General features: G+C 31.0%; 1 protein-coding gene across 1 annotated transcript in view; it reads left to right on the forward strand.

Moving 5' to 3' along the window:
• LOC106684654 (uncharacterized) overlaps positions 1-14,703 on the forward strand; it is a 168,975-nt gene that overhangs the window by 143,540 nt on the left and 10,732 nt on the right. Inside the window, exons 4-5 of the mRNA XM_014426862.3 lie at positions 9,150-9,285; positions 14,316-14,449. Of these exons, the coding sequence (XP_014282348.1) occupies positions 9,150-9,285; positions 14,316-14,449 (270 nt within the window). The remainder of the gene's footprint in view (positions 1-9,149; positions 9,286-14,315; positions 14,450-14,703) is intronic.

Genomic DNA, 14,703 nt, shown 5'->3' on the forward strand with positions numbered 1-14,703 from the left:
AAAAGTAAATTTGCCCCGAAAGTGCTGCCATCTCTTGAAAAAAAATCTTACTAAAAATCGGTGCATTTAGCCTTAAGGTGTTAGATTCCTTCTCGCTAATCTCTTTCGCATATACAACTTCAAATGCAAGAGCTTCTGCAAAAATGAAGAGGCAAAGGATCTTCGTCATCTGAATTGGAATCGTCCGAGCTTATTATTATACATTGGGGAGTAGAATATAAACATAAAGAGTCATTGGGACCGGATGTTATTCGCGGAAAAAAGTTGTTTACTCACGGTATTTTTCGTCCTTTGTCTTACCACGGAAGAAACAAAAATTCATAGAACTGAATAAAATTTACTAATATGTACATAAAGCGGGTCCAAACTTTCCTTCGTATAAATTGATAATTACATACACATAATTCAGGAGTTTTTGCAAGGGATTGAGAAATTCTTGGCATAACTGAATGTTTCGTACAAGTGAGTTTCGTATAAGTGAGATTTCACTGTACATCAATTCGTATAATAAATAATGGTGCTTAATCTTCATCAACTAAGTAATCAAATTTCAAACATAATATATAACAATAGACCAGTAACTTGTGAAAAAAGTAGGTATAATCGGAGACGTTTTGATATTACTAAAGTATCGATATTGTTTTCGATACGATACTTTAATTTAAGTATCGATACCCCATGCATATTCATCCAAATTCGAGTCAAAGGCAATCGATTAAAATGCATACTGTCAATACGTGAAAAGCTAAGAACGTTAAAATAAAAAATAAATTAACTAAAAAAAAAAAGACTACGGAAATGACTCAATCTTATGCTCCTGTTTATTATAAGAGACTAAATGTTATTGCATTGTTAATGATGTTTACAAGAAATCATGAAATCTAGAAATAGGGCTATAATTTGGTTATTTCCTTAGAAGTTTTCTTTTCTTTTTTTTTTTTTTTTTTTGAGGAAATTATTATTTATTACAATATTCGATGAACTTGTCTTTACATATTTATTTCATTATTATTTTCTTTAATTATTTTTATGTTGATGTTAATATTAATTTATCTTTACATAATTTTTTACTCTTCTCTCTTCCTATTCTTATTTATTTTCTCTCTTTATACCACTTTTGCCAATTGTTTACTTTCATGATTTGTATTGTGATTTTAATTTTTGTTTCTTTTAATTTTATTCTTACATAATTTAGACTGTATAGATTATAATTAAAGCAACTGCCTTTTGTCTCGAAAGTGTAAAGAATAAAGTCAAAAGTTTGAATGGCATCAAGCGGCTAATTTGAAATGTTAAATTATAAAATTATGTAAAGTTTGTTCAAACTTTAGCGCCTTCGTTTTTATCCGGTATAATATATTTAATAAGTTATAAGATCCATAAATAAAACATATTTCTGTCAAAGGACCTTTTCTTTTGTTTTTATGAAAGAACCTGGTTCCATAATTAACGTTGTCTCCCACGGGTGGTTAAAAAAATTATGATTTTTTTTCAGCATAATATTTATCTTAAACTCATTGTTTTTTTTATTGATAGATTTATTTATTGATAGATATTACAATCTGATACATACTAAAATAAAATAAAAATAAATAAAAATAATAAAAAAACAAAAACTCTCTTAAAATATATATAAACAAAAGAATAGACAAGATGAACATAATCAAACTATCTGTATGAAAAATAAAATAATATATTTTAAAATCATTAAAAACTACAAATTCACTTTATAAATTTGAATTACCCCATACATATGATAAGGAAATTTGTCGATTTGTTATTCACTGTCAGCATAACACGGTAAAATGATTAATTATTAATTAATGTATAACATCATTAATTAATTAATCAACTGTTAATAACAGTTAGTTATTTTTTTAACAGTGCTCTAAATTTAAAATTAAATAATTTAAAAAAAATTAAATAATGTTAAATATTAAATAATTTCTCTCTACTTATCCATTTAATGGTTCATAATCTATTTGAAAGCCCGTATGAATGGCTTATCTTCTATGTGAACATGTTTCCATTTCCTCGGTAAGCAAACGTTTCCTAATATTGCGAAAGCTCTTGTCTACTCTACAAATATTTATTTTCCGTCACTGGAGCCCTATGCTCCTTAAACAACCTCAGATCGCTAAATGTAACTGGCTAAACTTATTCCGTTTTTACTGGAGAACACGTCATTACTTCCGTTAATATTTAATCAACATAACTATGGCTTAATCTAATATGTGGATATAAATTCTTTGTTGATTCAGATGGAAATTCAATTTCTTCTAACCCCTTCGCAATCGTGAATTAATACTTAATACAGGTATGTCAGCACAAAAACAATTATGTTAACACTTGACTAAAACTAAAATAATAATTTATTTAGTCATAAGTGAAGGAAAATACACTTTTCTCCAAACAAGCGAGACAATAATAACATTTTGATTACATTCTCATCTTAAAATTCTGGTGCGGCACGCGCATCTCACACCTTTCCCTTGCTTAGAGTTGAAGTTCATTGTCGCTCGTTTCAACATATATTTCTATATTCATAACTTTGGCAATCCTTTCCTGTTCTAATTTTTCAAATGAGTCTTCAAGTTGACAATTGGATAACTCTAATTTCAATATTGACATTGACATAAACCAAATATTGACATTTTTCTTTAGCGAAAGTATGACAGAGTGACTATTGAAAAATACAATAGTTTACTCAAATATTCTTTTCTTTAATTAACTTATATTCTGTAATTCAAATTATGGTATTGAATAATAAATTGTTATAGATTCAATATTAACAATAATATGAATGATTTTATCAAATTAGTCATTTTGCCATCTGAAAGGCTCATATATTTTGTAGGTAAAGTAGAATTAAAAAATCTGATGCTATGCCCGTATCACGCAACTTTTTCTTACAACTCTGGGACGCGGAAATTTGACAATAATAATTTATTTATTTTTCTATTAATATAAAAATTATTTTAAGATTTCTCAAGGTTAGAATAACGAATATAAACAAAGCCATAGCGAATAATTACGAGGGAAATCTCCCATTCGCTCCACTTTTCCATGCCCTAAATTTAAAATTTCTCCATTTTCTCCTTTAGTTACTTACCAAATTATTTCATAGTTCATATTTATACAATTGATATTACTATGAATAATTCAAATAGTTAAATAAACAAAATTGAAGGCAGTTTAGAAATTTTTTTTGAAAATTCGGCATTTAACCTATGTTAATCTATTTCAATGAGAATAATGCCCAGCTGATATTAAATACGGCTCGATTTCTCATTGATTGTGAGTTTAGTCAAAATCATTAGAGCCGTTTTGGAGAAAAACGAAAAAAAATGTGAAAAATCGATTGAATAAAGTGGTCGATTTGAGCGAAAATGTTCCTGTCACAACTCTGGTTTATACCTGTCATAAATATGAAAATTTCAGTTTCGTGTGACCTTTCTATTTCGAGTTAAGCTGTTCACACGTGTATTTCCGAAAATTCATCCGAAAACACTCGAAAATCTGTACTGAAATACTTTTCCTTTCTACATGTTCCATAAAGATCACTTTATGTTACATTGATTTACAAACTCGTTAAAGTAGTTTCTTAGAAAATCATAAAAAAAAAAAAAAATTAAAATCTGTAGTATAAAGTGGCACTACCGATTGGTCGATTTTAACAAAAAAGGTGTGATATCATCCTAGACCTGCCCTAATTATATAATTTCAGTTGCGTTAGGCTGTTTACTCACTCTCATAGTAAACAGTGAGCACTTTAGTGAAAGCTTTACACAGTTTTGAAAGGAAAAATGTGTTTTGGAGATGATTTGATTTACTGAGGAGCCCGTATAAAAATGTCTTTTATTTAAATCAATAGACAAGAGCGGGTCATTTCATGGACTGTTGAAGATCCATTCCTAACATCACTTCCATCAGCAAAATTGTAAATCATCGGTATTGAGTAGATCCCTCGTAGGGTGACAATTCACTTAAGGGGTGTCAACCCGCCAGTCACTTACATTAGCAACCGAGTCCCCGCGTCACTAAATTTCGTTAAATGGGTCTCCAAAAATACATGACATTGCTATTATGAATCCTCTCTGAAAGTATTGAGATGAATTTTATCATTATTTGAGAGTGTATTAAAAATTGAATCATTTTCTTTACAACTTTTTACTACACTGAAGATAAATTCATTAAATAAATATACCAGTACTTACAATAAATAATAAAAATTTTTTTTAATAATTTATTTATTGATATTTACAACTGTATACACCTATATACAACAAGTAAATTTGCTGTAGGTGACATAGTGACATGATAAAAACTTGTAGAAGATCTACCCACTGATAGAACTCCAATAACATTTCTAGAGGAGAAGATCTCGAGCCCATCTTCTTTTCAGACGCTTAGGAGGATTATTAGGTAATGAAGGAGAAGCCCTAGGCAATGAAGAAGGATTTGGGTGGTTGAGAAGTTTATTATGGAAGGAACGGTATCTGGTTCCGGCCAAATCGGCAACATATGGGGCATTGATGTTCTGATGGATTACTTGATTTGTGACAAAGTAAGGAGCATTAAGGATTTTGGACTGTAAGGATTGGATTCTGGAGGAATTTGATGGTTTAGTGGAGCCCCAAAGCTCCGTATGTCCAGATAGGCCTTATAATAGTCATGTAGATCAGGCCTTTGTAATGGATTGGCAATTTAGAGCGTTTATCTAGTAAATGTTCCAATAGTCGGAATCTACGAGCAGTTTCTTGTCTTTTTAGTCTTGTATGAGGATTCCATGTCAGTCGTTTGTCGAGATGTAGTCCTAAGTAACGAATCTGTTCGACAGGTATAAGTGGGGTATTATTAAAGGATATTGTTGGGGAAGAGGTCATGGGCTTACGTCGAAGGGTAAATGTGATTTGGTGAGATTTATTGGATTTAAAATTTAGATTTGATTTTCGAAGGGTCTATATTTTGGACATGTAGTCTATATTTTGAGGGTAATGTTAATTTTCTACTCTTCTTCAGTTCTTATGCAGCGCATTTAACTCGTGAATTTCCGATTAGAAAGGATACTTTTTTCATATTCTGAAAGTGAATCAGTACATAAGACGAATTCATACTACGTGCTTTTTTAAGCAAACCTTATCGCGTAAATCACTACAAAAGCTGTTTTACGTTCTTGGCAGTTTTCTTAAAAACAGTTTGGAAAATCGAAAAAACCCAATGAACAAAATAGTTTAAGAATTTGACTTCCCGTAAGAATTAATCATCATGATTCGATATCTCTTGGCCTCAATAGCTGCCATGATAAATAAATGCCTCAGTTGTGATGAGAATGAAAAATATGTAAATATAAAATATAATATAAATATATATAAAATATAACCAACTCCTGTAAATTAGTCTTAAATTGTGTATAATGGAATTCAATAAAATTATTAAATTAACCTCTTTAAACCGACCTCACCTTCCTCAATTCGTTGTTGAGATGTGATTTTCATTTGAGTTTTCTCAATAAAATCACTCTTTTTTCCATATAAGTTCCATTCTCTTCTGTAACGGAATATTTTTCAATATTTACTACATTTTTCGCAATCTACGATAAATTTCTAAAACTATAGCTAGCAGTTTATAAGAAGCTATCACTTCGTTAGGCGATAGATAAACTAAAGAATATTTAATATAGTTTTATAAGTGAGTACTTATCTTTATCGAGTGGGACTCGTTTCAATCGCCTAGCGGAGAGATACTTTCCGATAAAATTACTTGATATCCTACAAGAAATTCATTTGTAGTAGTGGTGACCAAATTTGAAATATTTTCAGCCACAGCAGAGAAGTTCTGATTTTCCTGGGGGAAAATGGTTGTATTTGAAAATCTCGACAACGGATTAAGATATGAAGGTGAGAATGGTGGCGCAGAACTATGATGCGTTATTAACCACACAATGTAATGTTTTCTGAAAATTTCAGTTTGTCAAAACGCGTCCAGTCTGAGATATTTAAGATTCAATATAGCTGATTTTAGGAAAATCTCAAAGTCTTAAGACCCATTAGAAAAAAAGAATGGAACTCACAGGCTTGAAACTTTTTATGGAAGCTTTGCACTACGGACACCATATTCAGTAAAAAAATTAAGATTGAGTTTTTAATTGTAGATTTTTTTATTTGTAAAACGTTTACATCTACGGTTTTTTTTTAGAACCAAAAATCATTAAAAAGGAAGGAGCAACAGAGTTGAACGTAAACTTCTGAACAGGCCGACAGGGCAACACTAATTGGCCCCTCAAACGAAGGCTGAACATCTAAAAAAATAATGAATATCAGTTTTTTCAATTCTCTTTGAATACGGCAGCAACATCGGCAAAAAAAAAAAATAAAACAAAATAACTTCTGTGAGCAACCGTCATAGGTTGATCTGATATTGATCGATTGACCCGATAGCAATTAAAATTATTAATCTTCTGATTGGGGGTGTACAAACATTTCTTAAACTGATGGCACCTCCTCAGTTATATTTCATAAATAGCACTTAGAAGTTTTTTTAATAAGCTCACGACAACTTTACTAAAAGTTATTACTATTAACGATAATTTCGAAAGATTAAAATTATTTTTTCCATGTGAAGTAAGAATACTTCTATACATGACAATTTTTTGTTTTCATAGTCAACTTGTAATGTTGTTAAAAGAAACTTAATCAATTTAAAACTAAATAGCCCTTCAATTATCTTTAAACAACAAAGTGTTCATGAGAAAAATATGAATTCTCATAATCGAAAAAAAAGTGATAAAATAGAATGAATTAAATAGTATTAGGATTGTTGTTTGGCTTGCTTGAGTACTTTTACTGCTTAAATGAAAACTAATGAGCATTGTCTCAATTTCTATTGAATTCAACCATTTCCCTTATTCCTTTAGGTGAATAACGAATTTTTTGGGCAATTAAAAATATATCCTTTTTTTTAATTGGTTTTTGAGGGGTCTTTTACTTAGCTTATAATTATTTTAGAACAAATTGATATTATAATGAAGCATTATGTTTCGAAGATTTTTTTTTTCGCCGAGATGAAAGTGGGTATCATGATTTTAGATGGAATTTGAAATGAAATTATCTTAAGTCAATAACGAGCTTGTCTTTCAGCATTGAGTGCCTCCAAGCGGTCCTCGTAATGCTTTTAGCAAAATTAACTTTCTTTATGAATAACAAAAAAGACAGCGAGAACACTGACAAATGAAAAGACAGCTCAGCATAGTATCATAAGTTAAAACCAATCCAGATTTTAATAATCTAAAATAATAATTATTTCTCTTGATTAGTCTAAATGTTTACTTATCATCATATCAATCAATAATCGTTAATTTAAACAATGACCACTTTTGTCGAACTGAATGTTTTAATATCTGTTAACAGATTATAATTTTTTTTTTTAAATTACTCAAATATGATTGATTGTATAAACAAATAATCTTAAGTCGCGTACACATGTATAATCATGACCCGGGGGCTCCTCACTTCCCAATTCTTTATAGTAGTGTTCCCACAAGTTGGACCCATCGAACAGCTAAGTATCTCATTGTATACTTTAAAGTACTAACGGTAGATAGAGGTCTGTATCCAATTCCGATTTATGCAACTTACTAATTTATTCATGTTAGTGGGATCCGAAAAAAAAATACATGTATGACACTTCTTTGTTTCTTCTTGTATTCTTCACTTCGTTCTTGGTAAATATATGCGCCACAAATTGGTGAAATAGCACATATTATTTCACCATAAATATTTTTTCTGCGTAGCCTAACGAATTAAAAAGTAGTAAGCATTTATATTATTTTGTTCACTTCTCTGAATGCTATTACTATATTAACTGCAAAAGACTGGTGAGCCCCATCACAAGAAAACTGATTTCTATTTTCTAAATTTCTTAAATATCCCTTTCCGCTAATAGTTCTTCCAAGATAGTTCTTTCTGGTCGAGTAAAAGATATTCCTTCAAAGTTATTTCCTTATTTCTCCGTACATATTTATCATACATCGCAAGGAGCTCAGAAGAAAAAATTTAAAATTATGGACCATAATTATTCTTTAGACTTATTCAGTGTTATTTATAAACTTTGACCATTATACTCTCATAACATTTCAAATTATGAATTATCATCATGCTATAATGCCCTGGCAGTGCAAAGACAGTAGAAGAAAGGTTAATGACGGACAGGACCGTGGCCAATAGTGCATTTATTAAAAATATCCGGTCTAGTTGAAGTTTTTTCCTAAAAGTTTTAGAAACGGATGCATTGTAGAGTTTGAGCAGTACAAAACATTAGTTTGAATACTCACTTTAACAATAAGACCAAGAAGTTGATGCAGGTTGTTGGGCACTCACGTCCAATACAACGTTCAAACACGAACATCGAAAATATTCCTAGCTCCAAAATAATAAAAAGTAGGCCAGAGATGGTTTGGACATCATTTCTGCTTCTTTTTGTGAGAATGATACCTACAGTGGCGGTTTCATTAGTGTTTCATTAAAAGCACATATTCCATACATGTTAACAAAGTAATTTAAAAGAAATAATTTCTGTCTTGATGTGGGAAATCAAAAACCAAATTTTAATGGTCTAATAAATTTTAATAATAAATAAATTTTATAACATAATCGTTTAAACCAATGCCATGTGTTGGAAACCACGAATAAATATTTATTCCTATTTCGTATGTATTTGTAAATATAAAATTTAAATAATATATTAAAATTCTGTATGTGTAAATAATTATAAACTATGTGTTGAGTTTTAATATTATAATATCATTTTATAAAATGAGAGAAAAAACAAAACAAGAACAAAAAACCCACTAATGAAATATAAAGACTATTTTTAATATTGTTAAGTCAAAGAATAATTTTAAAAGTATAATATTCATTAATTGTAACTCCTAAAGTGTTTTTACAAAATTCCTTTATATAGCCGAATTAATAAGATGTGCAAATAATTTTTCAAACCCCATACAACTCTTGCATTTTACAAATCATTATTTATTTATTTAGCATTCAATAGCTCTGTAAATTCTTCCTCTGTAATTCCTTAAATTTATGTTATTTCACAATGATTAAAAATACCACAATATTTTTGCTAATAAATTTGTAACTTGGCAGTGGGACGGAAGCTCAGAGCGTGAGGTCCTGCTTAAAGACATAGGTATGGCTGCTTCCGGGCTATACTCCTGCGAGGTGTCTACTGCCACGCCCATCTACACCAAAGGATCCGACTTCCATGAGCTTGTCGTCATCCGTGAGTATATTATCCACAGTTAGCAATTTTAGAGTTAGCTCTTAGGTGTGCATGTTCAAAAAAAATCATATCAACTCTTGTTACTATTAAACATGGGAAATGAGTGTACCATGGATCAGTTTTTTCAGTCCTTCATTGTTTTTGAAGTTACAAAGTCATAGTTTGAAGATACTTTGAAAGGAATAAAAGATATCTTCAACATTTGAAATATTTTATCTTCATATTATGAATATAAATAATCCTTTTTTAATAAATAATTAATGGCCCAAGGTACAATTAATGTAATTGTTCCTAGGACCATGGCGTGTACCTTGGGCAATATTTATATAAGTGGGAGTATAGTAAACAAATAACACAAAGTAAATGATAAGTCAGAACACATTAAAACATTAATTCAGCCTCTCTGCTCAAATTATTTTCCATTATCTTTATTGTCCATACATTAAGAATATCTCAAACCTACTACGGTAATAGATTGTTAACTTCTACCTTGTAACGGCCCAAGGTATGGTCCATAGCACTGACCTATGCTACAATGATATGACATTATCTTTTTTGGTTTGATTTTTAGCCTAGTTTTAAGGTTATTAATATTATTAAGATTGCCCTCACTAATTCAGAAAACAACTAAACACTACAAATTTCTATAACTTCATCTGCAGAGGTTATGTTTCTTCCAGTCCGCATCTATCTCAAGTCCTTTATTATATATCCTCTTTCTCCTCGAACTCTATAGATTTTACTTTTATACTATGTCCATTTTCCTTTCTTTAAGTTATTTTAGGCTCCACTAAGATGAATTTGGAAGATATTGTTTTATAGTTCCCTTTTTTCCTACTTTCAAAAGGCAGTCTACAATTATAAAGAACGCAAAAACAAATCCACAATACTCAGACAAGACCTTTAGTTGCAGGAATGCGCTTGGACTTAATCAGGGTATACGCCTTGTTGGAATTTAAGATTCTCGAGTACATTTCTGAAGGCAAGGCATTAATTTGTGAGACCATTAAGCCCCTTGCCAAAGGGAACGTTAATTAGAAACCTCTTCCTCATTACGGTATATTTGCTGTATTCATCCCTGATATAAAGTCCTCTCCCCTTCCATCCTCTGCCTCGTTGGCTTCTAACCTACTTCATGCTTTGGCGGTATGTTCTTTCTGTCCCACGGTAGTTCTTGTTGTTTAAATACAAGTAGTTTTGTTGCCTACTGTTGTTTATCATTGTCCTCGTAATTATAAAAAAAATGATTACAGAGTTTTCTGCCAATATAAACAAACATGTAAATTAAAGGATTTGATCAGTTAAATAAGGTTAATAAAATGACGTAAATAATAATTTATAATATATAAATATTTTTTATATTAATATATTTTAATGAGGTAATAATACCATATTCCAAACTCAAGGGCAATCAGTATTAGATATGTACATATTCAATCACATCACAATTAAACAATGAATTAATTATAAATCGGTACCGGGTTCAACCCGTGAAGGGTCAGGGATGCAGTACTTTGTAAGGAAGTTCCTTGTTACTAAACCAACGGCTGTGCAAGGAGGTAATTTGTTCAGAATCATGCTCGACCGCCAGATTTTCCCTTATTAAGGGTGCCCACTTTTTGAAGCTGGCTGGACCCCGGAGGGCTTCCGGAACCAACAGGGTTGACTCATGGCTACAGTAACGGAATAAATAATTATCTGTCACAGCCGGATTCGAACTCGAGTTCTTGGAGTTAGTAACAAAGTGCCTTACCACTGAGTTTTCCCTCTCCTAAGAAGAGAAATTAAGAAAAATAAATAGAGTAAAAAAAAACAACTAATAATAATATAAAATAAAATTACGTAGATAAATAATTGTAAAATGGAAAAAAAAATGGTGTTATAAAATTATTATAAATTAAATAAATGCAATCATACCTATATACAATATTTACATTGAGCCCATGGGTCCCCGAATTGATTCCCGCCACCCAAATGTGAATGGCAAGGCAGGACTCTCCCAGTCGCGTCACTGGAATTTATAGTCTAAAAATAAAATTCATATCGAATTAAATAATCTGATGGTTTTTCTAAATTCTTTTGCTTTATTATTCTCATCATTGTGCCCAAGGTCCTACAGGAGTATCGGGATACACCACATTTTTCCATAATCCTTTTGTATAGGAAGGATGCACTTCTCACTATGATAGTTACTTAGTGGAGTGGACACTGAAGTCAACTTTATTGTTACCGTGAAGTATATTATTATCCAATCCAAGTTCGTTGTCAGTTATGCAATATACACTACCATTTACGTTTCAAATCTACTTTCTCGTTGCTAAGAATCTCAGAATGCTTAGAAACCCAGAAAAATGTATTTCTTCTAAAAGAATATTTAATCTGTTTAAAGATGTCATAACGTTTTTGGACAAAAGGATTAAACTAGTTTGAAAATGTGCTTTGAGGACACTAAAAGAGCTAGATTATTATTGATTGATCTTTTGATGACTTGGCTAGTTGGACTGCATTTGAAATCGCCGTCAGTTTAGCTGTGAAAAGAAATACCTTATATCTTATACTTCAGCAATCAACTGCCTTTCAAGACTGCATAGTCGGTCGTTTTTAACTTATCCGTTTACAACACAATAACAGGTTTATATTTACTGAATTCTGAAAGAAATGTTCAAGTACAAAGTAAATAATTAAACCATATTTATAAAATAAAGTAATAACTAAGTATGAATCTGAAAATATTGGAAGAACGACAAAATTAACATATTAATTCCCAAGTAGGCAATACAGGATTTCAGTAATAGGATGTCTAATAAAACTGGAACTACTTTTTTAAGTTGTTCGTTTTTGACTCATTCCTTTACAACACAATAACAGGTTCATATTTACTGAATTCTGAAAGAAATGTTCAAGTACAAAGTAAATAATTCAACCATATTTATAAAACAAAGTAATAACTAAGTATGAATCTGAAAATATTGGAAGAACGACAAAATTAACATATTAATTCCAAAGAAGGCAATACAGGATTTCAGTAATAGGATGTCGAATAAAACTAGAACTACTTTTTTTATTCGACCAAAATAAAAATGCAACCCATTTTTGACGAATTGGTAAGGCCTTCCAGTTCTCAATGTCACGGAAGAATTTAAATATACCCTTCAATCTTCTACGCACTTATCCATATAAGGAAAGTACTGAAGAGAATTATAATATTTTATTAGTTTAATTTATACAAATGGATGAATAAAAAAAATGAGTTTATATAAACTGAAATATTTTTAGCAATTTCTGAAACAAGTTAAATCATCAGTACTGGATTATTTTAGTTGAGGGAGTCTTTGAACTTCCTATAGAAAATAACTTTGATGCGCGGTCATAAGGGCTTAAGTCGCTTTTTGAGCATTTGGAGATTATGTCGTATTATAGCACCAAATCAGAGCTACCGGTTGGTAGTAAGGTCTTTATGCTTCAGATAGACTTACTACTATATTGTTTTATAAAAATATCAATAATTAGATTTCACATAATATTTTGAACTTAGTTTTTGCTCTCCTGAAAAATTCATATTTTTGACTTAAGCCCTTATGACCGCGCTTCAAAGATGCCATTTGCCTCGTTATAAAATTAATGAAGGCTTATTACAACGCAAACAAAGGCTAATTGATTCCAAGAAACTGAGACCGGGCGCTCGTTTCCATTAACTGAAGCAGAACGACATAATATTATAGCCGAGTATAATATATACATTATTTAAGGAAAACAAATTTACTATAGACTCTATTAAAAAAAACGCTATGCATTTACAATTTACTTTCTAGAATTTCATTTTCAACTGAAATGATTAATTTTTAAAAATTCCAACTGCTTTCATTTCTTTTCTTTCTTTTTAATCTAAGATTTTAAGTGTTCGCCACAAAAATTGTCTCAGACAAACTTTTTTAGAGGACAAGATATATAACATACATTAATGATTAGACATATAATTCCTGTTCACTACTTATCATCCCACTAAGGTTAAATATTTTTTATGATTGATTTAAATTCTCCCTTCACCTTGATATCACCTTTTGTCTACTATCTTTACTTTTAATTCTGTATTTTATTACGAATAATGAATCGTTAAAACATGATTATTGAGAAAAAATATTTGATTTTCATATTGACAAGGAGAGGAAGAATCTTTGTGTTATATAAATAATTGTCTTAGTTTACATCACACTACAGTTCCAATCTCCAAAAAAAAATAGAGCACATATTCAGTGCATCTATAATTCAGAAATCCCATTAACGGCTGTTTTATAAAAATGTAAGTACTCCAAAAACAGCTTCTGACATTACTTTTATGCGGTTAACACTCACAGAATGAACCGTTAAAAGAAGATTGAGAGAATCTAACCTTAGCACAATAAGGCCTGTGAAAGTGCTCTTCTTACTGGAGAACACCGACAAAGAATAAGATTTTCTAGAGAACACCTGTCTTGGAATGAGGAGAAAAGTATTCACTTACGACAGGAGTGTTAACAGTTCAGATGAGCTTCTTCATACTCCATACGGATTACGACCATTTGGATTGTTAAAGGCAACTCTCTCTGGTAAGTGAATTTCTTCTCAGTCTTGGAGCCCTCAGGCAAATGTTAGTCTCTGTTTACGAGACTCTATAGTTAGAAGGGGCTTTCGTAGGTCTTCTTGAGCTAGGGTATGAATCTCTCAGCGTTCTTCTAACAGTCGATTCTGTGATTAGTGGTATACAAGGAACAAAGTTTCTAAGGTCAGAAGCTGTTGTGTTGAATTCTCTGAGTACTTGCATTTAAACAAAACAGCCGTCAATGAGATTGCTGACTTTGTCCTTTTAATGTCTTCCGGTCTTTGAGTAACTTTGCAGGCCATCGGAATTGTAGAGTAATGAAAATTGAGAAAATTATCGATGTGACACAAAAATTCTTTATACATCCCTAACCTTATTTCTTTCGATTTTTTTTTTCTGTCAGATTGGAATGAGATAATCAACTTGTTTATTTTATTATTATTTTCCCCAGAGAACCAGATCGAGGAGCCAAGGATCTCGTTTGGTAAACCTGTCTACACGGTGGGTGATTGGGTGCGAGCCAACTGCACCTCAGGTAGGGCCACACCGACGCCTCACGTAACCTGGCTCGTCAACGGGAAGCAGGTCAGTTAGATCATATCAATTAATACATCAAAACTTCAAAGGAAATATTAACTTTGAGAAATTTACAAAGTCGCGGCGATTCGGTTACCTTCATCTGCTTTAGTTCGATTGCTTTGAGCCACATGTCCCGACCATCTTAATCTCCTTGCCTTCATATCATGAGATATTTACATTATCTTATATAATAAATATCATAAGATACTGTTATATATATATATATATTTATGTTTTTTAGTTAGTTATTTAATTTTATT

The sequence above is a fragment of the Halyomorpha halys genome, unplaced genomic scaffold (assembly GCF_000696795.3).
Source record: "Halyomorpha halys isolate HHAL.00 unplaced genomic scaffold, Hhal_1.1 Scaffold599.1, whole genome shotgun sequence".
NCBI classification, from domain to species: Eukaryota; Metazoa; Arthropoda; class Insecta; order Hemiptera; family Pentatomidae; genus Halyomorpha; species Halyomorpha halys.